The sequence below is a fragment of the Hermetia illucens genome, chromosome 4, assembly GCF_905115235.1.
Source record: "Hermetia illucens chromosome 4, iHerIll2.2.curated.20191125, whole genome shotgun sequence".
In the NCBI taxonomy this organism is placed as follows: domain Eukaryota; kingdom Metazoa; phylum Arthropoda; class Insecta; order Diptera; family Stratiomyidae; genus Hermetia; species Hermetia illucens.
Genome location: NC_051852.1, coordinates 114,237,006 through 114,264,976, shown reverse-complemented (window position 1 = coordinate 114,264,976; position 27,971 = coordinate 114,237,006). Strand labels below are relative to the sequence as shown.

At 42.8% G+C, this 27,971-nt stretch overlaps 1 protein-coding gene across 3 annotated transcripts; it reads left to right on the top strand.

The window, feature by feature from the left end:
* The first annotated feature begins 319 nt into the window (after positions 1–319).
* On the top strand, positions 320–27,628 carry LOC119653645 (sphingomyelin phosphodiesterase-like). 3 transcript variants are annotated; one of them, XM_038058458.1, is made up of 8 exons: positions 320–468; positions 17,789–17,891; positions 24,883–25,098; positions 25,163–25,296; positions 25,357–26,371; positions 26,430–26,724; positions 26,783–26,968; positions 27,089–27,628. In XM_038058458.1, the coding sequence occupies exons 2-8, from the start codon at positions 17,834–17,836 to the stop codon at positions 27,156–27,158; spliced, it is 1,974 nt and encodes a 657-aa protein (XP_037914386.1). In that variant the 5' UTR covers positions 320–468; positions 17,789–17,833; the 3' UTR covers positions 27,159–27,628. The 3 variants fall into 3 exon arrangements, with proteins under 3 accessions (XP_037914386.1, XP_037914388.1, XP_037914387.1); XM_038058459.1 differs by lacking the exon at positions 320–468 and adding an exon at positions 10,284–10,652; XM_038058460.1 differs by lacking the exons at positions 26,783–26,968; positions 27,089–27,628 and having other exon boundaries at positions 26,430–26,728.
* The last annotated feature ends 343 nt before the right edge of the window (positions 27,629–27,971 follow it).

The following is a 27,971-nucleotide window of genomic DNA, read 5'->3' as shown; positions in this document are numbered from 1 at the left end:
TGTTAAGTTTAAATTTGAAAAATATAAAAAGAACATGTAAGTGGACAGGAAGACATCGTGTAATTTTACTCAGTAACTTATATTGCCGGAGACCTTTGTAGCTAATGAACAAGAAATAATCTATTAAGAATTTGCTGTTCAATTGACGAGAAAAACAAAATGTGAGAAAGTATAAAGAAAATAAAAACGGCTTTCGCCCTTTTAACCGAATAAATTCATTCCAGTTCATTCATATTAGGCGCTATGGCATTACCATTCATTCCGAATCATCGATTCTTCGTATTCATTCTCCTTCTCCTGCTCTCTCAGCTGGCGCGTTTCCACGTGACAGCTCTCTGTTTACGCACTGATCAAAACAAAGCAATTTTATCTGCAACAGCGAGCAGCAAGCTAAGTGTCGTGTAATTAGTCTTTAGGCAAGGTATTTGCAATAAGTTATCCATTTTAAATGGCAGAATCAATTCTTTGGTAAGTGCTAGTTGTAATTACGCAAGTTCTCCAATAATTCGCTTGTTAATTAACGTGAACAGAGTAAGAATGCACTGTGGGGGCGCACCATACGAACAAATTCTGTGGGGAGGGTGAGAATTACGTTTATATTTAATGGAAATTCAATCAATAATTATTGATTGCCGAGATTTGAAAAAGGGTTCGATTCTTCGGTGCATGATTCGATTGCAGAAGAGTACACCGAGCAAATAAAGGCGAAAAATTGCTTATTAAGAAATGCAGGCGGAACTGCTTAGTCATGAACTTGTGATATCATCTCCAAAAGACAGTGCTCGTCCAAGCTCACCAGACACGTTAGACTTATCAATAAAATATTGCATTATTTCTCCGATAAACTTTTTCGTTTTTGCATAGGCATTAAGTTGAGAAAACAAGTTTTAACTGTTCGTCACAATAAAAAACCTGACGAGCTGTTGGGTAAGAAGACGGGTTGCTTCGCGTATATAATTGAAGTTGTTATTCTCTAACAGCAACATTGAACAGAAACACGTGGGGAAGAAGGTGAACACTGGCTCGGGAAATCGTCTCGAAAGAGAGTTGTAGTTCTCACATTGTCAACTGCAGTTTTTTTCTTCAGCCTTTGTGCCGTTCACTCATTTCGGATGTGATCTAAACGTGTGACGCCACCAGTCCAACGTAGCATCTTCGTTTCCATTACCGCAAGACGCCGTTCATTATCTTTTATAGTCGGCCAACACTCAGAACCATAGAGAGCGACTGGACGGACGACATTGCGGTATATTTTAGATTTGAGACGTTAGTTGATACGTCGATCACAAAGAATATCAGTTGTGGAAAGTCACTTCATCCAGGTTGCGTTAATGCGAGTTATTTAAATCGCTCAGTTCTGGGCAGATCACTGCCGCTGACAGTGATTGTGCCTGTTTCATGGGGATCGGTCGTCAAAAATTCAGTTTTTTTTAAATTTAATCTGAGGCATGAGGCGATCACTCCATTTTTGGACAAGTTGCTCGATATCATTTTTGTTATCAGATGCTAGAAAAACATGATCTGCATAAAGCAGCGTATAGAGCGCTGGGCGTTGGATATCCCGTGTTACGGTTTCCATAACAAGAACAAAGAGGAGTGGTGAAAGGGCGCTTTCTTGATGAACACCAACAGAGACACGAAACGGTTTTGATACACCCGCCACACTTCGGATCGTGGTAGAGCCATTGAACCCAGCCCACGAGTTCTTCTGGCACTAAGTGTTGTTCATGTTACACACGGTCAAACGCTTTCTCTAAATCCAGAAAGGCAATGTAAAGAGGGCAATGCTTCTCACGGTGTTTCTCCATGAGTAACCGCGCGGGTATTGCGTCAGAAGTTCCGCAGTTCTTGACAAATCCGGCTTGATTCACGGTTATTTCAACGATCTCGCGAATACGGTTGTCAAGAATGCGTTCAAAAACCATCATGGTATAGGAAAGTAACCGGATCGGACGGTAATTTGAACATTCTGCTGGGCTACCCTTCTTTTTCCATATTGGGACAGTGGTACTTTCTTGCCAGTCAGATGGTGTTCTTCCTTCCTGAATAGCCCGGTTAAAGAATTCACTGAGCCACAGTGTTGGGTCCCAGCTCTTCGCTTTCCAGAGCTCAGATGCGATGTCGTCAGGTCCTGTTGCTTTCCCCGACTTCATTTGTTTTATTGCCTGCTCGAGTTCAGTTGCGCTGACTGGTGGAACTGGTCGAAATGTCGGCAATGATTGTGGAAGTGGAGGATGAGCAAATTCTTCAGTCGAAATCTGCTCGAAGTATTCTCGCCATCTACCCGTTGCGGCTTGACGGTTGGTAAGCAAAGTACCGTTCTTGTCGTTAACGCAATAGAAGTGTTCGATATTCTGTGTGCGTTCATTACGGCTTTTAGCAAGTCGATACAGATCTCTCTCGCCATCCCGAGTGTCCAGTTTATCGTAAAGATTTTTGAAATGGTTCGCTCGGATGACAGCGACCGCTTTCTTTGCTTCACGGTTGGCATTCTTATAAATTTGCCAATTAGCAGGCGTTTTATCGTCGAGAAATTTGTGGTAGAGGCGTTTCTTTTCACGGAACTTCATTTCAACATCATCATTCCAAAGCCAAGTATCTCGGTTGATGTACCGCTTACCTTTCCCCCATGGCACCTGTTACCGTCTGCCTTTTCACCCACATGACCATTAAGGTCGCCGGCAATGATTATGTAATCGTCAGCAGGCACGTGACAAGTCTTTTCATCGAGAAGTTGCCAGAAGGCATCTTTCTCGGCATCAGGTCGACCTGTCTGTGGTGCGTACGCGGTGAAGAAGTGAATAGTGCGATCAGCTGATATAATGGTGAGCTTCATCAGCCAATCATCAAATCGTTCGACTTCTTTAATGGCATCACGGAAACCCTCTGAGATGGCAATGCCAACACCATATTAAGTGTGTGGGTTACCAAAATAGAGAAGTTTGTAGCCATTTTACCGCGCTCGCGTTCAATGTCGCAGCTTTTGGCAACAGACCATCGGGTTTCTTGCAGAGCGCAGATATCAATACGTCTTTTCCGAAGGGCTCTTGCGAGTTCCTCGGTCTTTCCAGTTAAGGTACCAACATTTAGCGTGCAGACACGTATTTGTTTTGTTTGTTTTATTCGGACTAACTTGCTTACGTCCTGACGCCGTCCATGCGTCAAGAATCCTTGCCCATTTCTCGACAGGACCGGGGCCCGTCCTGCCGTGTCGACTGAGGTGGACGCCCTAGCATTTCTCCGAGGCTTGTGACTCAATCCAATCATCATGTTTGTAACGACATTGTATGCATTTTCTTGGTCGACCTGTCGCGGGGCCTGTCACCAAGAGAGATCAGGTAGGATTTAGCATAGTAGAATAACTCCAACTATACTCTATTTATCTCTTTCCCTGATCTCAACATTTTATTTTTGTTTTACTGAGGATAGTACAGAGTACGTTGCCTCAACCCCTCCTCCATTACCTGTGCTTGAGACCAGCATACTATGTTAATAGCATGGCGGAGTTCCATTGTCAACTGCAGTCATTGTACCTAAATCCCTTACGGCTCCCTTATATGTCCTAGGTCTCTCACACGCTTTGTTTCAACCCATGCAGCTCCCCCCTCGGACACCAACTTGTCGTGGTGGGGGAGCTTGTGGTAGTTTACTATTACACTAAAAGTGTCCAAAAACACATGAAGATGGAAACAAAGGATTGTAACTCTCCAAGTGGTAAGAAGAGACAGAATCCACCCGCGATTCTGAGAAATCAGGTCGTGGCCGAGGCACGGATTTTGGAGGCCTCACCTAATTCATGTTCCCCCTCGGAGAAATCTGTGGAAGACAGGCTCTCCACTTCAGTGTCTACGGTGCGGCCAGCCAAAAAGGATAGTACAGCAACTACCTTAATGAGAGGAACTGTAAATCTAACTACGGCCGGACAGTCGGTGACACTGTTGCCTAACTCTTCTAAAATACGGGGGAGGAAGACTCGGCAGAAGGAAACTTTAGCCGCAAAGGAGAAGGGACTACAGGCTTGCCTGCCAGAACCTTCTCTTCCGCCTGTACCAGGAAAAACGGAAGAAAGGGAAGCTCGTAATTTGGACGCAACTGGTCTAACGCCGGTATGTGAAAACAGATCCATGCAGCCCGAACTCCGTGAGCCTGGGAGGACTTCTAGTCGACGATAACGGAAGGCACTGCGAAAGAAGGCGAAGTTTCTTTGGAATGAGAACATGGACGTTGCTACGCAACCAAGTGTGGCGATATCCAGAGAGTTCGGACGCAAGAAAGCGGAACTTTCGACGGAAGGTGATTACAAACTGGTAACTCCAGTGAGATCCACACTGAACGCTGCAGACTTTTCAGTTAGCGGCGGTTTTCACATTAGAGTGCACTTATGGGTAAAAACATAAGAGTTAGTCAAATCAACCTGCAGCATGTCAAAGCTTCTTCCTATCTACTGGCGGCAAAGTTGCAGGATTGTCCTTATATATTTCTGGTTCAAGAGTCAGTCAAGAGGAATAGTATCTTTTCCGATGAAAAATCCTCGAGATTGAGAGCCTGCGTTCTGATATCAAAATTTTTAAAGGCAACCATGCTGAAACAATTCTGTTCCCAGGAACTTGTTGCGGTCAACTTACAATACCAGGTTAATGATAGGAGGCGAAACGTCATAGTTGCCTCTGCTTACTTACTCTATGATTCTTTGTGCCTTCCGCCGACGCAAGAACTAACTAAGTTTTAATAGGTTGTGATGCGAACGCTCAGCATATTTGTTGGGGCAGTAGCAATGCAATCTTAGAAGAAAGAAGCTGCTTGATTTTATCACTTCAGTTGGTTTGAACGTAGGGTGCGCTCCTAGGTTCGTAGGGCCAAGAAGAAGTGAAGTAATTGACCTAACAATCTGAAGGCTTGTCCTAATTCCCGAGCCAACTGTGGTAAAACGGCTCCATTGTAGAACCGAGAACTGCAAAGACTCAGGAAAACAACCAGACGACTTCTAAATCGTGCTTGCAGAAGCAATAAAGATGAAGATTGGCTAAACTTCCGGAATTAACAGCGTTAATATAAGAGGCTCGTAAAACGTTCGAAATGAGACTCTTTTAGAGCATACTGTGAGAAACTGGAAGGTGAAAGGGAGACTTCCAGGTTGTGCAGAGTCCTTAATAAAGATGAGTCGACCAAGTTCTTTCACGAACTCCAGAGTTGAGTCTATACAGACTATCTTGGAAGTACACCACCCGAGAAAACAGATCTCAGAAATGAGAAGAAGTGAATTGGCAGTTTCTGCAAACCCTTCAGTACGAAGGTGTTGCAAGGGGAATTGGGACACTGCGAGAGCCGTTGTTACCATGAAATGAAAAGCCGAGAGCTGCTATACTATCATTTGAACACCTCAAAGCACCTGGCATGGATGACATCTACCCAGCGATGCTAAAGGAGGGTATAGAGCACTTAGAGCAACTTCTAAAAAATATTTTTCGAGGAGAAGGTGATCGTTGTCTTCATACCAAAGCCTGGGAAAGATGACTATTCAAATCCAAAGAACATCAAGCAAATCAGCCTAACATCATTTTCGCTGAAATGACTGGTTGAGCGTCACATTCGCGAAAAGGCGCTAAAGTCGCTACCCCTAAATGAAAACCAACATGCTTACTAACGTGGAAAGTCCTATGAGTCTGCTCTTCATTCGTATTTCAAAGATAGAGGATGGAACTCTGAAGAATGAATACACAATGGGGGTGTTCGTGGAGCTTGAAGGGGCTTTTCACTGTGCCCTTCCTAAAGCTCTGTGATGCCGCCAGAGAGCATGGTGTTGACGAAACTTTAATAAAGTGGATCTACGCCAAACTAACGCAGAGATCGTTGTGTGCTGAAGTGGGTGTTGATCGCTACTTAACAACGGAAGCGACGAAAGGCTGCTCTCCAGGAGGTGCGCTATCGCCACTTCTGTAGAATACGCTGATCAACTCACTACTATGCGAACTGCAAAATCTGCCAATACACTTTCAAGCTTATGCAGATGACGTGGCTGTACTGGATGTTGGTCGAGATCTCGGAATGGTGTGTAGAAATACACAACGCGCCGTTGATTTAATTGACAGTTGGTGTCTCAGGCATGGACTTTCAGTAAATCCAAATAAAACCACAATGGTACTATTTACAAAAAGGAGGAAACTGAATGTCCTTTGCCTTCCAGAGATGAGGGGTACAACCGTTCAACTCTCCGAAGAAGTGAAATATTTGGGAGTTATTCTAGACAAGAAGCTTCTTTGGAACACACATGTAGAGGTAAAGATGAAACGCGCTCTCACAGCTTATGGGCTGTGTAGGCGGACCTTTGCCTCGACATGGGAACTTAGGCCTCAGGTAGTAATGTGGGTATCCACATGTTGCTATCACTAGGCCGATGTTCGCTTATACATCCGTAGTGTGGTGGGTTAAGGTAAAACAGAAGAGTTTTCGCTGTAAACTCTCCGCACTGCAAAGAACTGTGTGTCTAGGTATCACCGGTGCCATGAGCACCAAATCCGGCGCAGGTCTGAATGCATTACTCAATTTGCAGCACTTGGATTTGTTCGTTCAGAGCACTTCAATGAGAGCAGCTCATAGACTAATTCGATTAGATCTATGGGAAAACAGCACAGAGCTTTGGAAGAGTCATTGGGAGAACTGAACCTAGTTTTCGCAATGCCTTCCGATTCTCAGATCTCCATACATCTGTTTGGTAGAAGATATGATGTTATCTTGAAACGGAGAGAAAACTGGGACGAACTAGAATAATGCATGTCGGGATATACTGACGACTTCTACACCGATGGCTCAAAGACAGAAAATGATTCTGGAGCAGGAGTCTACCTCTCAAATAAAAACGAGAAGGGAGATTTTCTTTTGGAACAATACACAACGATCTTTCAGGCTGAAGTGTATGCGGTCCTAAGGAATGTCGAAACCGATTGAATTCTGTTTCTAGATTCAATACGGTAGATTTATTCTGGGTACCTGGTCATTGTGGTGTAGAGGGAAATTCAATCTTGGATGCCTTAGCAAAAGAGGCTTCAACTTTCCCCATGGTCGGCCCGGATCCAGCAATTGGGGTGTCAGTAGCATTGGCTGATGATGCTATAAAAAATTGGGAGCAAGCTTCCGATAATGACAGACCAAACTCTTCTTGTTAGAACCAAACAAACATACTACAAAGTTTATCCTGTCGAAAAGTAGGAAGACTTGCAGAAGTATGTTGGGCATTCTGACTGGCCATAATTCACTAGCTGGACATATGTTCAGAATAGGAATTATCCAAGATGATACGTGTTCTCCCAGTTTCTAATGATTTTAATATCCAAAAATGGTATTCCCCCCTTTTTTCAATCTCCATGATAAATGTTATATTTTTATGGAACTGATTGATTTTTTCGAGCATTCCATTCAATGATTGCTAATACATTATCAACATATCTTACCCAAAAGGCGGGCATTATCCGATGCTGCCATAAGCATTTCGCTTAATAGAGGGGAAAGTGAGTTACCCATTGCCGTGCCTGCGGTGGTTTTGTAATAATCGTCTCGGAAAGTGAAATAGTTTTTCATTCATGCATAGTGACGCTAGCTTTATATATTGACGATTCTCCTCCTTTCCTTGGCCCTTAACAAACACCGCACCTCAACCAAGGAAAGGAGGTCAGCACTGAAAAATGACACATTTTGTGTCCCAAACACGTGTATGCGAAACTTTGGACAATAGTTAAATCAACTGCAGAAAACAAAAAAACTATCTTTATAAAAGCGGATCTAGCGCTTTTAATGCGTCGGGCGGCATCTAGTTCTAGAAATCGATTGACGCTTTTAATGCTCTGCCTATTAACGCAGATAGGAAGAGCGTGATAACTAGTCAGACCAAGAACCTTTGTTTTCTCGGTGTTTGTCTTCAGAAAAAACATGTCATAGTCCATTAGTCTTCTATGTCCCCGACAAAGCAGCATGAAGAACGTCATCGACAAAAAGCAGAAATAATATCGGTGACAAGATGCGACCCTTAAATACCTCTGAGATTTGACTTCGATGCAGCACGTGACACTCTACCCCATCATATGTCTGATAACAGCTACTAGTTTTTTTACGGAATGGTTCTCCTGCATAGAGCAGACGCGCCTCGAATCGATGAAGAGCAGGTGCAGCGGAGATTTAAAGTCCGCGCGCCATTCCAGAATGAGACGTAGGGTGTTGATGTAGTCAATGCAGGAGGATTCCGAGAAGAAGCCAGCTTGTTCTCTGTCGATCAAGTATTCGCAATGTTCTTTGATACATTCCGAGATTATTTTAGCTATAATCTTTCCGACGGCAGGGAGCACCCCTCCAATTGTCGCATTCAAAACCGATGCCCTTCTTTGAAATCTTACCGGTCATCCTTTTCTCGGATTCCCCAGAGAAGAGGAGGAACTTCGCCGGCCCCTCTGGTTACAAGCGCTCCCTAAGCGTTCACAGAAATAGGAGAGTAACCTCAGAACAAACAAACTTGGACAAATTGGGAGCCTTAGCAGATAAAATAGGCGAAGATATTCTGTAATACAACCCACACCAGTCGTGTCCGCTTGGGGAATGGAAATAGCAAAACTCCGCCAGGGAATCGCCCAACTACAGCTTCGAGGACGAACGAGAACGCATCATCGAAACAACGCGAGGGCGCGCAGTAGTTGTTACTACATTCATAAATTTGGCGCCGAAGCACACAGATGTCACGCTGCATATAAGTTAAACTCCAACCAGCAACGTTAATGGCAGAAACTGCGGCTGGTACACCATTCCTCCATTTCATCAACAATAAGCGGATAAACGAAACATACCTCATTGACATGGGGACAGCTGTCGCACTCTTGCCGCTACCTAAAAACTCCAAGGTGGCACCAGAGTCCTACACTCTCTTCGCAGCCAACGCTATCAAGACTTTCGGCAGAACCAACAAGGTTCTGGACTTCAAACTAAGGCGACCTCTTCAGTGGGCATTCGTCATCGCACAAATAGAGGGTATTCCAGCGTCGACAACTGATCGATAGCAAAACAGGCCTCACTACGAAAGGAAGAGTGATGCAAAGCAATCTGCCCACGGTCTCCACGGTCCCAAAAGAGAACCATTTCTAGCATCTCCTCGCCCAGTTTCCTGAACTGACAAGACCTGCACCTTAGGCTCAGACCAAAGCCAGCCCGTGACTTCTAAGGCTAGAAGACTGTCGCCGGCATAGTATCATCCAGCAGCCTCGTGCTCATCGTGGGAATACGAACGGCACTATTCGGCCCTGCGGCGATTACCGCCCGGTCAACGCAAACACTGTACATGACAGCTACGGTCTGCCCAACACAGCGGAATTTAACGTGGGACTACACGGCAAACATATTTTCTCTAAGCTCGATCTGAAACGAGCTTAGTTCCAGATTCCAATAGCAGCTGCCGACATACACAAAGCAGCAATTATAACGCCACTTGGATTGTTCGACCTTCCAACGAAGCGTTGATTCTATTTTCAAAGATCTAACCTTCGTCTTCGTGTACCTGGATGATTTGCCCACCGCCTCAAAAGACGATTTGGAGTACGAGCAGCACCTCAGAATAGTCCTCAAGGGAATCTCAGAGCACGGAATCAGTCTCAACTCTGCGAAATGCGATCTTGGCCAGCCGAAAATCGACTTCCTAGGCTAAAATGTAACATCACAACGCATGTTACCACTATCTAGCAAAGTGCAGGCAATTCAGAACTACACAGGTGCCTTCCATATGCAGCCACTATACAAAAACCACTAGACGCATTTCTACCCATGTCAAAGAAGAACGACAAGTCTCCGATCCTCTGGACCGACTGCAGTAGCTGCGTTCGAAAAAGGCTAAGCAGATCTTCAGAACTATTAGGGCATCCAGCCCCAGAAGCAAAAATATCAATAGACAGTGATGCCTCAGATCACGGTATGGGAGTTGTACTTCACTAACGAGTCAACGGAGCTGATTAGTATTATGGAATTAGTTGAATATTCCAACACCAAGATTGCCTGTTTCAAGAAAAGATACCTCAATACGTATGTAGTTGATAGTCTTTTATAAGAGACCTGGAACGAAAATATCTTACGATAAAGCCGAAGCTGAAAAGCACAACGAAGCGCTCATAAATGTTTACACCGATAAGCGCTCAAATACACAACGTATTGCAAAAAAGCGTTGAGTCAGATAAAACAATAAAGGAAATATGATATGCAATGAAACGCTCAGAGCCAATTTAAAATTACAGACTCGCATTTCAACCCCAACGACAATGGCACAGTCCGAAGAAAGTTTTTGTTTGTTGTGAATGGAACCAACTTATCAGTTCTGTGATAACCAATTTGATGACGTCCGAATTAGTCGCGAGACTTCAGTTATTTGTGGTAGCAAACGCGTTGCAGAAGTAAAACGTGGGTTGTTTCTTGAGGAATCTTGAGTGTTACGTTGAAGTGGGTCAGATTTGATCTCATTGTTACATTGTATCCCAGAAATCACTATTGAGGGAAATTCAAAAGTGAATGTGTACCCCTTGTAATTCGGAAATTAATTTGAAAGTGACATAAACTATTTTATTTTTTTTCGTGGATTGTGCTGGTGAACACTTTCTACTACTAATCGACCCCGTTTCCAGGTCTATCAGGTAAACACTTCTTTCAATCAAACCTATAAGATCATCTGAGTTGTCGTAACGGAAGTTCGTCATCCGAATCTGACTAGGAGCAGACAAATTTGGTTCGTGACTGGAAGACAGACACCAGTCGATTCAGTTGTGAATGAGTTACTAAGTGTTTTTCAAGAGTAACTGGGTCAAAATCAGAGTAGTAATCCCAGGCGAATGCAATTCTGATCACATTGCGTCTTCTAACAAGCTTCATGGCCTAGACCCAAAATGGATGGTTGTGCCACTGACTATTATGGGATTATCTACATCTTTATCACCATGCAATAGTTCGCATTATATATTTTGTTTATGATTCAATGAGAATACGGTTCCTTGGCAACATTGAAAAAAACACAGACGCACTTTCTATAACTCGATTATTCATAGAAAAAATTTCCCATTCGTCATTATTATCATTTATGTTGTAGCCACTCTAAATATTACCCTGGCCCCCAGTAACGTTTTCCTGTAATTGTTCCGATTCTACCAGTGTTGGAGTACACACTGGTTGGGAATCCCAATTTTGAATTTTTGTCAACATGAGTAGAGTCCTCCGACACCTGTTCTTCGGAGCTGGTATACTCCATGCATGTTTACGCCATCTGCGAATGCTACTGTTTGAGGAAGCTTAAATAGTAAAGTGTCATTGGTAAAAAACATCGATGAACGTGTTCCAAGCTAGAACATGGGAACAGGTTCATCCCTTTTGCCTTAGGCTGAGTCAATTAGCTAGTGGTCATAACATTTAACATTATTGTTATATTATACAGTCTGTTACATAAGAGCGTGGTCACTGTTACACGTAGATAAAAAATCAGAGTGTCCTGTTTCTTTTTCTATGACATAGAGGGCACCTCAGTCCTTCATGCTTTTTGTAAAAAGTCAGCTCTCTGTCAAATTTAGTCTTCAATTGAGTGGTTTTTCGAAATGAGTGCTGTTTACGCCTCTCGCTTTGAGGCAATTTTTCTATGTTTGCATGAAAAAGGACCCAAATTAACGCAAACTGCTGCTGCGAAATATATGGGAAAGTCGAAGCAGTTCGTTAGCAAGTGGATAAATCGCTATAAAACGGTCGGTAACGTTGATGATTTTGCTGATCGCGACGAAAGACGAAAAAAAGATTCTCGCATTGTTCTCGAAAGATCGAACTTTGACTTTACGTGGAGCTGCTGTGAAATTGAAAGCAAAAGGTGTCCACATATCTTACGGAACGATTCGCAGGCACTTGCTTGCCAATAAACTGAAATATCGCAGTACTTTGGAAAAACCAATGTTGAGTGCAAAACACGTTGAAAAACGAGTGGAATGGGCGAAGGAAAACTTGGACCGCGATTGGAGCAACGAAATTTTTTCTGATGAATCCTCCTTCTGGACATTTCCGAGCATCAACCACGCCTGGACAACCTCCACCAGTAGGATGCTTCAACGGACTGTTAAACACCCCGTCAAGGTCCATGTTTGGGGGTGCTTCTCAAACAAAGGTTTCGGTTCTTTGTTCTTATTTACCGAGAATTTAAATGCCGAAAAAATGAATAAAATATATCAAAAGGCTTTGTTACCATCTGCTAAGCAATGGTATATCAAGAAAAATGAAACCTGGATCCTTCAAGAGGACAAAGATCCGAAACATCGGAGTCGAGCGTGTAGCGAGTGGAAGGCACAAAACGGAGTTGTCACTTTAGATTGGCCATCTCAGTCACCGGATGCAAATCCCATAGAAAATGTGTGGGCTCTGATGAAAATGCAGCTTCGCAGACGCAAGCCATGTAATTTAGATCAACTTTCTCGATAAATTCGGAAAATTTGGAGGTCTTTTCCGGTAGAATATGCAGAAAAACTACTGGAAAGTATGCCCCGACGGTGCCAGGCAGGTATTTGCATTGAGTATTGGCGACCAAATTATCAATAAATTTGCGAATTTTCGAAAAATCAATTGTTGCTATTATTTAACAGTGACCACGCTCTTATGTAACAGACTGTAGCTTCACGTAGGCAGCGGATGAAGTGGACTGAAGATATCTACCTCGTTATCATTCGCTCCCACTACGAAATAACAACCGCGAGGGCAGGTACAATATCATACCGCCGTCCGTTGCACCAGAGATTCGTCGAGCACTTCCCGCAATATGCGCTCGTGACTGTACAGAGGGTCGCAGACCAATACCGCTTTATTACTTGCAGCGACCCAATACCAATCGGCATCAGAGAGTTTGTTTAGCTTGAGGTCATCGCGAAAGCTGGTGAACAAGTGTTCATTAACAACTATAAAACTAAATTTAAAGAATCCTAAGAGAGGAATTCTTCACTCATCGAATCCTGACTTCTCAATCATTCAATTATTTTTTCTAACATTTTTTTAAAAATCAGTAGAGCTACCAAAGCCTATTTCACACGACAACGATTACTTTGAGTGAAGTAGTCGCCTTTTTTCAAATCGGCCTCGTGGTAGGTTGCGCTCTCTGCCAGTACGCCCGATATCGCTCCGCAACAAGTCGATGGGGGCAAAGGCGACGGCATCAACAAGACCACGCTGTACAGAGGACAAAAGTTTCAGTACTCGTCGAAGTACTTTTATTCACCGTCCGCCTGAAGTCTCTGCTGAGGTTCAGGATGAATTCCAGAGAACGTGTATAGAATATTCGGAAATGGATCCTTTGTGTAAATCCGGTATTTCCAGGCTGTATACATTTGCAGCAACTCCGAGAATTTTATCTCAAATCAATGATGAGATTGCTGGCAGTGTGCTGATATGTCACTGCTGTAACTACAATAACTTGTGTATTGTGGTACAGTTGTGACTGCCAGATTGCATTGTCAGAAGATTCATGTTATCGGTTTGAGTGATCAAAGAGGTCCATCAGTGAGCATTCGCCTAGAGCATCAGGGCGTGACTCACTGCCGCAGGACATTGTTAGGCTGATTCAAATCAGCACTAGCAGTGCCAGCAGACGGATGAAAAATAAAAAGCAGAAAGTAGGGAGTCGGCTACAACTGTATGGCGAAAGTAACTCACGGCGGAGCTTTCTCACCTCTCTCAACGAATCCCAACACCGCGTGCAGACAGTTCAGTTTTCGGTAACATAAAACAAAAGAATATTCGAGTGGACCTTAAGGGTTACCCGCCCAGCATGCTAAGCAGCTGAATGCACCCGCACACAGCATTTTGTGTAAATTACCGATGAGGAGGTTCGACTTGCCCTAAACGGCTCCAAGAAGTGGAGGGGTTTAGTCTGGCTCGGGTGCGAAATTTCTGGTACAAAAGGTTCACCAATATATATGGTCGATTGGGGCATAGCATAAATCAGGCCATTAGTCGGCCGGAAGAATTTCCATCCTTCCCCACCGCAGGAATTACCTACCCGATTCCTAAAAAGGACGCAGTCCAGGACCGCGCAGACACAAGACTGATTACTTGCTTACCAACCCTCTACAAATTGATAACATTCATTATTAGTGGAAGGGTCAATGAGCACCTTGAGATCAATAACATACTGTCCGATGAGCAGAAGGGCTGCCAAGTCGCATCAAAGAGCAATTCATTATCGACTCGATAGTTGTGGGACTGGCAAGTAAATGTCGGAGAAATCTCTTTGCTATATCGATTATTCCAAGGCTTTTGACGGCGTCTGGCACACCGGCTAATCAATGTGCTTCATACAAAATAACAAAATTTTTTGCAACACTCATGGAAGGGTGGTAGTTCATCTAGGGCACAACACCTCAAAGGTGATTCGCAGAAGAAGAATTCGGTATGTCCTTTTTGATTCTGTATGACACTGAACCCCCTTTGCCTCTTATGGTCTACGTGCTAAAGGTATTGATGACCACCTTAGAAGTCTGCTACGAATAGTAGACATGCAGTGATATTCGAATGGAATTTGGATTAAACAAGTGTCGAATCCAGGCCATCCGCAAAGATGATCATGAGCCGCTTGCCCCATTGGTGACGTCCACCTCCAAGCTATGACAGAGATAGACTTCTACAAGTATCTAGGAATTCTGCAAGGAAACCATGCTCGGGTTGAGGATCTGAAGGATGCTCGAGCTGGGGATCTGAAGGATGCTCTCCTGTCCGATTATTCCTGCGACGTGTAAAGCTGCTACTGAAATCGCATTTCTCGAAGAAGAATAAGATAAGCGCACTGAACATATTCGCTATCCCTTCACTAGCATATGTATTCGGAATATTGCCGTGAATGAAGACCGATCTGGAAAACTTCCAGTGGCGGATACGGGCTCCTATGTCCAAATTCCGAATGCATCATCCAAACTCTGACGTGGAGCGGATGAACCTGCCTCGTGACATCAGAGGTAGGGGCGTGGTTGACGTGGTGGCACAACATCATCGCCAAGTCGACTCGCTGTGCGCTTATTTTTATAACAAGGAGCATACGGTTGTCTGTAAGGACTGACTGCACTTTACTTGAAAGATCGATCTTTTAATCCCCTGAGTGAGGAAAAGCCGGACCAAGAACGTATCGATGAATAGAACTCGAAGGTAGTGCACGGTAAATACGTGTATGGTGTCTCAACTTTTGGCGATTTGCATTTGACGAACAGATGGCTGTGCGCTAGGGAGCTCTTTGCTGAGACGGAAGGCCTATATTGTTGCTATTTACCATTTGGTGGGGTATAGCGCGCCAACCACACCGATGCGCCATAGTCCGCGGTTACCTGAAATGCGCTTCAGCTATCCCCACGATTTCCTGAGATGCCCGCACTTCTTATTCCGCCCCAAGTGCGCTTGGGGGCGACCCACCTGTCGGCCATCTTGGGAAAGTGGATTCCACGGCATAGCGTAGCCAGCAATGCAATTGTCGCCCCTCCTTAATGTGTAACCTATCCAATGCTACTTCCGCCTTCTGAATGCAAAAAGCTCATAAACTCAAAATAAAGGAACGTGTGGCGAACGACCAGTGCAGAATGTGGGGTTCGGCGCTAGCAGCGTTGGATCATCTCATTTCTGGCTGCAGCGTCGGTTCAGTACACAAACAGGCATAATGCTGTATTGTTATACATCAAAACCTTGCATACAAGCATGGACTAATCATGGGAACATTTCCGATTTAGCTATATGAACTGCAGGCAGTACTTGATAGTTCTGCTTAGAACGAGTATTGATCGCCACATATCACACAACAAAGCTGACGGTCTCCATAATAGCAATATTGAACGGAAAAACGTGGGGAAGAAGGTGAACTATGAGCCATTGGCTCGACAAGAAATTTGGGTCCCGAGCGGGTGGTTGTAGTTCCCATCATATTGCAAGCTGCAGGTATTGCACCGGAATGCCTCACAGCTTTCCTTGATGTACTGACGCTTTCATACCATCTTGTTCAGAGAATAGCGCAAATAACAAAAAAGCCGAAGTCCACTGCTATATAGCTCTTCTCCCAATCTGGACACATCATTTTATATATTCCTCTAGGTTCGTGCTTTAATTTACGGTCCTAGAGGGATGCTAGCCTGCTTTTGAGTTGGTGCATCCTACTCGATGGCACCATGTCGATGTTCAACCCTTTCATTGATGAGGTATGTCGTATTTCTTGTCGTTTTGTCTTTTTCCCCATGAGACTTTCAATATTCCATGGCTGGAGACCGTTCATTCTGGTGTCGACGATATACTCCTATTCTTTCATAAATCAACACAGGAGTGAAAAACGACTTTCAACCATCTATTATTGAAAGTCCCATGAGGAATAAGACGAATAAGAATAAGAGGACATCGGGAGATATATTCCTGCAGAAATTATCAAAAAAACTTGCAATTTCAATGGAAGGAAGATCTCTCGCAATTTTGGAAGCTAATGACCACACAAAATATTAATTTACTCAATTATTAGCATAAATTTATTTTCTTTGTATTAAATTCGAAGTGTCTATAACAGCACATTACGATTAGCAGTAGATTTAGGAATTGTCTTCTCGATGCGCGAAACGGGGGAAGCGTCGACATCAGCCTCGAGCGGGATCACTTGATAGTCACTTGCCTTCGCTTCCACATTGTCGGCATCTACTCGTAGAAATGGAGGAGATCGATCGCTATGCACCGCCCATTTTTGTGATCGGACTGCCTCTCAACAAAGGTAAAATTATCTTCTGACCGCATGACGGACACTTTCGGTATCTCGTTCGATCTGATGAGAATTGGGTCGCCATAAAAAACGCTATTTTCTCTAGCGTAAGTTAAGTTGTCGGCGAGCGAAAGGAACTGAAAGACCTTATTGCCGCTGCGAGTGGGACAAACGTGATGCGCTTGAGCTTCCGTGTCTCAGGAGGCCAAGGCGAATACGCGTTCATGGACATTGAAGGGGCTTTTGACTGTGCGCCCTTCCAAAAGCTCTGTGACGCCGTCCGAGAGCATGGTGTTGACAAAACTTTAATAAAGTGGAGTCAATACGGTGGAATTACTCTGAGTACCCGGTCATTATGGTGTAGAGGGAAATGAAATCTCGCATACTTTAGCAAAAGAGGGTTCAACTTTCCCCATGCCCGGATCGGAACCAGCAATTAGGGTGTCAGTAGCATTTGTTGATGCTGCTATCAAAATCTGGGAACAGGCTTTCCATAATGACAGTTAGCTGAGCCTTAAGCTGCTAAACACACCAAACTTTTCCTCTTAGAAACAAACAAACATACTGCAAAGTTTATCCTGTTGGAAAAGCAGACTTCATCAAGATGATACGTGTCCATCCTGTAATGAAGAAGTGGAAGTCACAGAACATTTTTTATGTGAGTGTCCGGCCTATGGACACATCAGACATCAGATTTTTGGTGCTGATGTGCTCCAATTGCAGCATGTAGCATCACATCCACTTACGAATATCCTGCGATACATAAACGAATCCGGGATATTCCGTTAGACGGGAGAATCGAGCCACTAGGCTCTGAGTACTTAGAGGCTTTGCCTCTCCCCCACCTCAAACACACACACACGCACTTGTCTCAGGGGGTATAAAACTGTCGCAAATAATAAACTTCAGCACTGTATATCGCATCATGTTTTCTCATCCAAACAAGTGAAATCAAGTAATTTCAATCTAAATATAATTCACATAACTTTCTTTATTCCACACTTTTATGATAATAAAACGTAATTTATTTTTATATTTCAGATTTTAGTCAATGGAATTATACATTTGTGATACTTACAGTTAAGAATGAAGAATATTTCAATTATACTCTTACTTATCAACCTGGGATTCGCAGTAACTAACGGTAAGTTTTCCGTCCTAAACTAATAATCTTAATTTCACCAACATTGAAACTAAATGTTTCAACCCACGATATAAGGTGCACACCATTGTAGTGTTTGTCCCGACATTCACCACATTAAAGCCATCCATAGCCATTCGCAATGGAACACAAAATTCAGCGACGAGCGCATCCACCCTATCTCACTAATGACACCCTCCCTGTCATTAGAAAATTAACCTGCAATCGCTTCAGGAAGAGTTCAACCCGGCAAATTCTTTTTCCCAATGGGTGGAGGATAGAGCAGATGAAGTTGTTAGTTCAAAGAACTCCCTACTATCGATCAATTTTAATCTTCTTCGCATGAAGAAGAACTCGAACGTAATGTGTAATATCTATGTCAGCGGTCTTCAGCATCTCTCTGCTAATCTTGTTCGAATAGAGCTCATTACGTGCACGCGCTAATATTCACTAATTATGCACTTGAATCTGATTGTTTTTACAATAATGTAAGCCCGGAGTTAACCAATGGTAGTTATACACAATTGACCAGATCAGATATACAAGATATTCTTCGTACTTTATAGAATAAAGTAACACGACAAAAGGCAAGCTTAAATCCATTGGACTTATATTTATAGCCCTTTGATTGCTTAGTCTACACTTGTTTGTTTTTGTTTGTTTATTGTGATGAACTGATCTTAATTGTTATCAGAAACTTAATGTTTATGCCTCTTTGTTATGGGAAGATAGTACAATTAATATGTGAGAACGTAGTTTTCCCAATTAGTAATGCATGCGCCTAACAAGCTACCCTGACTCCACATAAAATTGAAGAAAAAAAATATGATGGGCATCGTCCACTATATCCCATTGCAAAGCACACAGTGATGTTAAGTTAAAATTCCATATGGGTCAAAACTTCATGCGGTATATTTCGTTGCAATATTTTTGTCAAGACATTGAGAATACCGAAGGAACATTGGGACTCTTATCTTCCTTATTGAATCATCAAAGAGTCTAGAGTGGACCCAAATACCATTCAATTCTACACTTGGCCCATCGAGCCATTGATCACAACAAACTAACCCTCCATCCAACTTCAGCAAAGCATAAATTATGGCGGCGAAAATTCTCAGAGAACAAGTGGAAATCGTAAGAGAGGTGAAAAATCTGAAGAAAAACTATTGGAAGGACGCAGCAGGTCGTAAAACCAAGGAATACTTCAAAAGGAAGCTCGATAAACTAGAATGGAATGGCTAGCATAATGGGCGGAGATAGTTCGCAGGTGTACACAGCTGCCGAGGCTGCCACCTACTCAGATCCCGGTATTCACAGAGCTCACTAAGGAATGGAGCCAGATCATAGAAATTTTGAAGGCGATTATTCACTCGAACCACACACTTGGTGAATTTCAGAAAATACAATGCCTACTTAGGTACTTGCAAGGCGCCACGAAGGAAGTAGTATCTTATTCAAAATTGAACGGCAGCAGCTATGAAGCTGGTCGAATATATGGCTGCAATAATTGATATGAAAAAACTGGCCTATAGGTCCGCAGTCGACACCATGGCGATGTATGAGACAATCCGCAACTGCCTAGCTAGCCTTCGCAATCTTGGATTGCCAAAAAAGGACTGGGATCCGATCATCATACGAATGGCAATGCGAAAATTCAACAACGAGACTCTTCACACTTTTGAAAAGCAAATGGAAGACGTCAAGGAATTTCCAACAGTGGAAAAGCTCTGTCTCTTGGTATTAAAAAGGTATCAACTTCTTATGACAATCAAACAACTAGCTCCCAGTCAAATTCACAAGAAAAAATCATTTTCAATAATTGCGAAACCAATGAAGATCACATAATATTTACTTGCGCCAATTTTAAGAAACTTATTGCCGAGGAAAGTTGTCAGTTTGCGAAGGAAAAGAAATTATTCCGAAATTGTATGTCACACGCAGTCTCTAGAAAACGCAACAAAGCCCGTTGTTTAGAAATTTCACCATACTTTGCTGCACTACAAAAAGGATATAAATTCGAACACCACAAGCAAAAGACAAGCATCAGGGCTGTTATGGGCAACAACATTAATGAAGACTACCGGTCAGAGTGAAAAAACGAAAACACTTTGTGCTCTGGTCGACCCAGGATCGCAAGCCTCGTTCATTTCCTCAAAAGCAGCCAGTTAGTTGGAATTAAATAAAATGAAAACAATAGCTACAATATCAAGAATTGACAGAGTGCATGCAGCCACTGTTCGTAAGACAGTCAACGTAGTAATTGCTCCTAATATTCAATCTACATATTATCTTAATGTAGAGGCCTACGTTATGGAATCACTGGCCACCATTTTACCCAAGGCGAAATGTATCATCGACAAGCCTAAATCGATAGAAAAATTAAGGCCACCCGATTCTAAGTTCAACATTAGAGCAGGAATTTATTTAATTCTAGGCACTGAAGGCACTGATTTGAGAACATCATTGACTACCGCATCAAAAAAGCGAATCCTTTCTTAGTCCAAGAAACGAATCTGGGATGAATACTTTCTGACAAGATGCCACTTAAATCGATCAGATAAAATATATCAACGCCAGACTTCCATAGTGCTCTCTAGCGAATCTTCGATGCGGATAATCGAAACGAGGATACAGCATCCGCGAATGAATGAGAAATAATATACCAGAATTCAGTAATCTGTCAAGCAGGTGCAAAATGCGTGGTGACTTTACCTTTCCACTGGGAAATTCCAGGAGCAGAGCATTTGTCTACTTTGAACAATTGGAGAAGCGATTAGAAAAGGATCCTGAATTAACTAAAGAGTATCTATCACAAGCAATGCAAGAGTACATCGGGTAGGGACACATGGAACGGGCAGTCCCCTGGACAGAGACGTTTTCTATCTTCCACATCATCCAGTAAACAAGCTGAAAAGCTCTGCAACTAAAGTGCCCGCTAGACAATTTGGCGCAAATTCTGCTAAGATGGAGAAAATGGGAATTCGATTCGTTTCAGCAGATATAGAGATGTTTTGAATGTTAAACGAGATCCCAGAAAAAGCAAACGAACCCGCTTTGCACAAGATGATGGAAGAGACTACGATTACCACTTCAAGATTGACGCGGGACCCGCTCAAGGGCAACTTCTGCCTGAGGTTGGTAAATTATTGTCCAGACGAGGAATTTTCGATCCTCTACAGTGATTAACACCAGTGATCATAGCCGCAAAGATTTTGATACAGAAGATTTGGCAAGCGGAGATTGGATGGGATGACATTCCCTCGGACGATATTTTGGCTACATTGAGGTCGAGTTACCGCAGGAATGGCGCCGCTGTTAACTACAGCAAAGGTTACCAAGCTAAATGGTGAATTAGTAGTGTTTCTCCTCCGAAGTGATGAAGAAGGTAATTTCCACTTTTTAACTGGAGGAAACATATGTATACTGCTGGAATGATTCGACCATTATGCTGATATGGATAAAGAAAGAATCGAGAAAACGGGAAAATTACATTAATCGTATTGCTAAAATTCAAGATATCAGCCCGAATGAATTACGGAAATATCCTTTGTGGTGGAATGGACTACAGTGACTATCGAAAAAAGGTCGACAAAAAGGCATTGCTTGTTTTCTAATTTCCCGAAATTGGTTAGAGTAGTTGCATATCTCATACGATTTTCCTCACGTTTGAAGGGTCCGATTACTGCCTGCGAGTATGTGCAAAACCGACAAAGAATTTGAGGATTACTACAATGCTAGATAAACAGGGTCTACTACGGGTTGGTTGTAGACTACGAAACGCAAACATCGTTGAGTCTTATAAACATCCGCTTCACGGAAGCGTCACAGCAGTGCGAAATCTTTTGAGAATGCGATATTGGATTATAAATGATTAAAGGGTAATACGTGACAAGATACATCGATGCCCTATCTGCATAAGGTATACCAGCCAACGTACACAACAGTTGATGTGTGATCTGCCTGCAGTACAGATCACACCAAATCCACCTTTCTTACCCTGTGTCGTGGACTACGCCGGTCCATTTAAGACACAAATATCAAAAGGTCGTCAAACGGCGACTCTAAATTAATCTATGTGGGTCTTCATCTGTATGGTGACCAAAGCTGTACATTTAGTGCTAGTAAGCGACCTAACCACAGAAGGCTTTTTAGCCGCCTTTAAGAGGTTTACTGGAAGGAGAGGTTTATGTGCAGAGATCTGTGTGGGAGCAAAGTAACGAAGAAGATCATACCAATGTCGGTAAAATATGACGTAACCTGGTGTTTTATATTTTACGTAAAATCGGCAAAGCGTCATTTGAAATGCGTTTTTGACGAAGCATCAATTGTACCGACATTCGAAGAATTCACTACGGTATTATGCCAGGTGGAGCCTGCTGGAATTCAAGGTCGCTTGTACCACTCTGCAATAATCCCAATAACTTAGGAGCTTCGATACCAGGTCATTTTTTAGTTCAACATCTGCTAAAAGTGATACCAGAAGTCGACAGGAGACAGTGTAACTTGTATGAGGATTGGCAACATCCCCTGACATTGCGGCTCTTGTCGGAGAGTCGAGAGTATCAAACGATATCACGCTCTCGGATCACAGGTGCATTGATTTCGTAATGAGCACCGATCCACCTCCACCCACTCCATTTCAGAATCCACGTAAGACAGATTGGACGACGTAGAAAACAGAACTGAGCGCCCGAGTTACGATCCCTGGGATATGCATCAAATCCATTGCTAGAATGAAGAAAATCATCATCATTTGCTTGAAGTGCACTTCCCAGGCAGCATCCAAAATGTCATCTCGAGGCCGACAGACACTTAGAGCCCTTAAGCAGGAGATTGGACTCTGGCATGCAAAATAGTTTCACGGGAGCGAGTGAAATGAGCATTCAACTCGTTCCATAGATAGAAGTCTGCAGGTCCGGATGGAATTATTCCTGCTCTAGTAATAATGGGAATGGATTCCCTGGACCTACACTTTCGGAATATATACCGCACTTGCCTAGCACACACTTATATTGCTACCAGCTGGCGTGATGTGAAAGTAATATTTACTCCCAAATCAGGTAAACCTACCCACACAGACACAAAACGGTTCCGACCGATCAGTCTAACTTCTTTTCTGCTAAAAGGAGTGATCGGTTCTAAGGGATACATATATTCCTAAGCGACCACTTCACTGTAGGCAACATGCCTATCAGAAAGGCAAATCCACGGAGACAGCACTCCATGAACTAACGGTAAAAAATAAAAAAGCACTGTCCGATAAAGAATACCCCTTAGGCGCGTTTATGGACATCATTTCAATTATGCCTCATTCGGGGCGATTCGTAACACGGCAAGGCAGCATTTCGCATGCTAGAGTTGAAAAAGATCCACATATTGGTTGGACAGAAGTCTATTGAGGCAGAGTGTCTTAGGTGTTCCTCACAGGGAGGGGTTCTCTCTCCTCTGTTATGGCTCCTGGTAATGTACACCTTGCTATGGCTCCTAGAGGGCACAAAGGTCTTCGCACAAGCATTTGCGGATGACCTAGCCGTAATAATTATCGGCAAGTTTGCGACCACAGTATATGATTGCCTGAATGCAACACTGCATGTAATCCACAGTTGGTGCCTCCATAATGGACTCACGGTGAACGCTAGGAACACTAGTTATGTTCACTAGGAACGTCAGGTGAGGCAGCTACACGCTTCCTTCCTTCATTTTGCTCTGGTGCTGTAGGACTGCGATAGGTAAGCCATAGAGACTTTCACCAAAACGGATTCATTGGATGTATACATCCATAATAAAACTCATTTTGATGTATGCGTGCATCGTCTGGTGGCCGAGACTGAACTTTGCTAACAGCAGAAAGCTGCTTACACAGATTTAGAGGCTCGGTTGCCTGAGTATTACAGGAGCAATAAGTAGTACGTCGACCGTGGCACTCGAATCTATTCAAAATTTACTCCCAATATATTTGGGGTTAAAACGGAAAACAGCTAACGACGCATAATGGCTTGATACTATTGGCGCGTGGAAAGGCGTCCAATCATACGGTCGTATGTCCATCTGGAAATTTCTTGGCAAACATCAGGTGGCTTTAATGCCCGCCGATCATATGGTTTCCAGATTTGTCTTCGAAAAGACATATTCCGTCACCAAAAGAGAAAAATGGTCGATCAATGTCCACGAATCTTTTGGGATTCAGTCGGGCAGCATTATCAGCACTAAACAGCAACGACATATCCAGCAAGCTGGTGTGGAGTTGCCATCAGATGCTGCTGAAATTTGAGCGAGTGAACGAAAAATCCCCGATGTGGATGCCACGGCACTCAAACATCGCTGGTAACGAATCCACAATGGTGGCCAGAACCAGCTTTTGGCATCCGGCCATCTAGTCAAGTCTACTCTGACAGCAGAAATGACAAGGATTCACACAGCTGAATGGAGAAATTTGAACTTCTGTCGGCAGGCAAAAGTCTTTTTTTGTTGCCTCTTAAAAAGTAGGACATGAAAACCTTAGTAGGGCTTTTAATGGTGCACTGCCTCTTAAACTACCAGATGGAAAAAATCGGCGTCGGCGAGAGGCTGATGAATAGGCGATCTCGGGGGATAGTACGCTGGCCCGCATTAAAACAGTTAACCCTGGAAGCGATAGAAAATACATGATACTGGATCACAAAAGAAGCAGATTGGCGTCATAAATCTTTGTCCGTTGACGATTGAATTACCAAGGGAGCCGGAGAATGAACCTTCCGCTGCGGCAAACAAAAACAGCGACAAACACTTATCAATGAGGAACGCTGCTATTTCTGTAGTATGTATTAAGAAACGACGAGTCGCGTCATGCATTTGGGCACAGTCATTTACGAGGCTCTTAAGGCTTTCATTAAGTAGCGCGCTCCATTCCCACTGAAATAAATGGTTTTTGTGTAATAATATTATTTCCAATCCAGGTTTATGTACATTTAGTTTTACTTTATTTTAAATCGGTTGGTGTTGTTCTTATTGACAGGATTTCCTACTGAACCCTCAAACCATGAAAATGAACTTAATGGAGATCGCAGCTTACAGAAAGTAGAAGACATTTCCGATGACACTCGGCAATTATTGATTAAAGCCAAAGTTCTTAGAAAGTTCAAAAACATAGTCGAGCATCCACCACAAAATTCCCATGACGAAGATGTTGGGAGTGTCGAGGATTATATTACTTGTGCGGCGTGCAACACAGGTACGGCACAAGACTATCCTCTCTATAAAACTGCACTAAAAATCATTTCCAAACCAATTTTCAGGAGTGGTCCTCATTCAGATGCTGATTGGATTAAAACAAACCGACGAACAAATCAAGAACACAATCACCTGGTTCTGTTCAAGCTTTAATGTAGAGAGTGGAGCAGTATGTAATGGTCTTTCAAATCTTTTCGGGGTAGGAGAACGTGTTTGACTTAAAATTAATCCTATTAACAATCACAATTCAAATTTTTAGCTGGAAATAATCTACATTTTAAAGCATGTTAACTTAGGGCCCGGGCAAATTTGTGGCTTCATTATGGACGATGTTTGCTCAGATGATTACAGTCCTTACCACGACTGGACTGTTAAATTCCCTCCAATCCCGAAACCAACTCCACGCGATATGCCGCTCCCAATATCAAAAGCTCCCCGTTTAAAAATTCTACATTTATCAGACAGTCACTACGATCCTGATTATCTTGAAGGCGCAAACGCCAAATGCAAAGACCCATTATGTTGTAGAGCTAGTAGTGGACACCCTCAGAACCCTAATGATGCGGCCGGAAAGTGGGGAGATTATCGCAATTGTGACACTCCCAAGCGAACACTCGAAAACCTTCTGGAACACATCGTAAAAACGCATCCCGATATCGATTACATTTATTGGACAGGAGACATTCCGCCGCATGATGTTTGGAATCAGACTAAACAAAATAATCTGAATATCATTAGGGAAACTACCAGGCTTTTGTCCAACACTTTTCCTGGCATTCCAATATTTCCAGCTCTAGGAAATCATGAAAGTTCTCCAGTGAATACATTTCCACCACACTACTTAGATCGGGTGAATATATCAATGTCGTGGCTATACGACGAACTAGATATTTTATGGGGACTTTGGCTCCCATTCAATGTTTCACAAACTGTCCGGCGCGGAGCATTCTATTCAATTTTAGTGAAGCCTGACTTCCGAATCATATCCTTGAATATGAATTACTGCAGCAATAAAAACTGGTGGCTCCTTCTAAATTCAACTGATCCTGATGCCGAGCTTCAATGGCTCATTGATGAACTTCAAAAAGCTGAGAACGCGCAAGAGAAGGTGCATATTCTTGGACACATTGCACCAGGGAATTCAGATTGCCTGAAAGTTTGGTCGCGTAATTTTTACAAAATTGTTGGCCGTTACGAGAGTACAATTACTGCTCAGTTTTATGGGCACACACATTATGATGAGTTGGAAATATTTTATGATCCAGAGAATTTAAGTAAGTTTGATTGGGGGGTATGTCCTATTTCGCTTTTATATCAACAACCCGTTTTCAGCACGTCCCATAAGCGTAGGATATATCGGGCCATCCGTCACTCCGTTCGTCAACTTGAATCCGGGTTATCGGATTTACTATATCGACGGCGACCACAATAAAACCACACGGACAGTTCTAGACCACGAATCTTGGATAATGAACCTTAAACAGGCGAACACCGACGACAACCCAATCTGGTATAAATTGTATTCAGCAAAATCCGCATACGACATGGAAGGCCTCAGACCTTCTGACTGGAATAAATTGATAAGCGAAATGGCAAACAGTACCAAATTATTCGATTTGTATTATAAGTAATCCGAGAAATTATTTGATGTCTTCCAGGACTTATTCGTTTCACTTTTTTCTCAGGCATTACTGGAAAGATTCAAGTCTGAGACCTGCCTGCGACGCTGCTTGCAGGATGAAATATCTTTGTGATATAAAGAGCGGCCGAAGCCATGACCGCACACGATTGTGTAGTGGTGGAAAGTTAAAAGATAATAAAAAACATTTGCGGCCCTGGGCGCGTTGGGCATTCAACGGCATTAAGTCTTTGTAAGTATTATTTTCATATTTAATTCTGAATTGCAACAACTATGACGTTGCCTCAGCATTAACTTCAATAGGTACATATAGAGTCTATCAAATTCGGGATTCATATTTTTGTTTTTACAGGTGGAAGTCGTTGGAATATATCGAACAAGAGGTTTTAATAGCAACAAATGAAGTCAACCCATGGGGATAAACTAGGCCACAAGGTGTGATATAATGACCCCTCACTACCGCAGATTTCTTCGCGCCTAATTAAAGTGAATATGAATATGGTATCTATCAATCAGTTGTTGAATAAAAAAGTAAATTTGGTGCTCTAGAAGCTAACTACAAAGGGGACAAGATAAATGACTAAAAACTCGCCTTGATTTGAAGTGCAAAGGCAAAAAAAATTTACGAGTACCTCTAAAAGCAAAATATGTGATTCAAATGTTGGAACCTAGGTTTTAAGAGAGGCAAAGTTTTAAAATAAATGAAGTTTAGCAACTAGTTCTGCGCTCGTAAATCTCGTAAAGCGTTGTCATCTCCTGTCCAAAAAATGTAAACAAACAAACTATTTTAAGGTAGATCCAAAACCTCTTGCTTGTAGGACAATTAGAAAATAGATAAAATGTTAGTTTATTTTTGATAGACATAAACACAATAAAAATCACTAAATACAAACTTTAAGTTGTTTAATTAGATAAGAGTTGATCCGAATGGTCTCGTTGGGCTAGATGTCAATATTTTAGAGAAGAAATCCTCGAAGACCCTACTTTGTTGTCTCGATTCTCGTAGCCGCAGGGACAAAATGATGCCTTCCTACCAATTATTCCTTTATTTCAGTGAAGTTTTCGTTCCTGGCACCAGACAAAACTTTGGGCATGGGAGAGGGGGGATCACCTCTTCTCCTCCCCCTCCCGTTATAGAAAGAAGCCCTTTGAAATTGATGTCGCGATGTTAAGCTTCTAATCCAGTTGCATTCTTGAGATAAGAAATCGGCACTATCTTCCGGGTAAGAAAATAT

Excerpts from the sequence above, each read along its gene's own strand:
- LOC119653645 (XM_038058458.1), top strand. The coding sequence starts at position 17,834 with ATGAAGAATATTTCAATTATACTCTTACTTATCAACCTGGGATTCGCA. Across the intron at positions 17,892-24,882 it reads GGGATTCGCAGTAACTAACG|GATTTCCTACTGAACCCTCA; the intron begins GTAAGTTTTCCG and ends TCTTATTGACAG. Across the intron at positions 26,969-27,088 it reads TTCAACGGCATTAAGTCTTT|GTGGAAGTCGTTGGAATATA; the intron begins GTAAGTATTATT and ends TTGTTTTTACAG.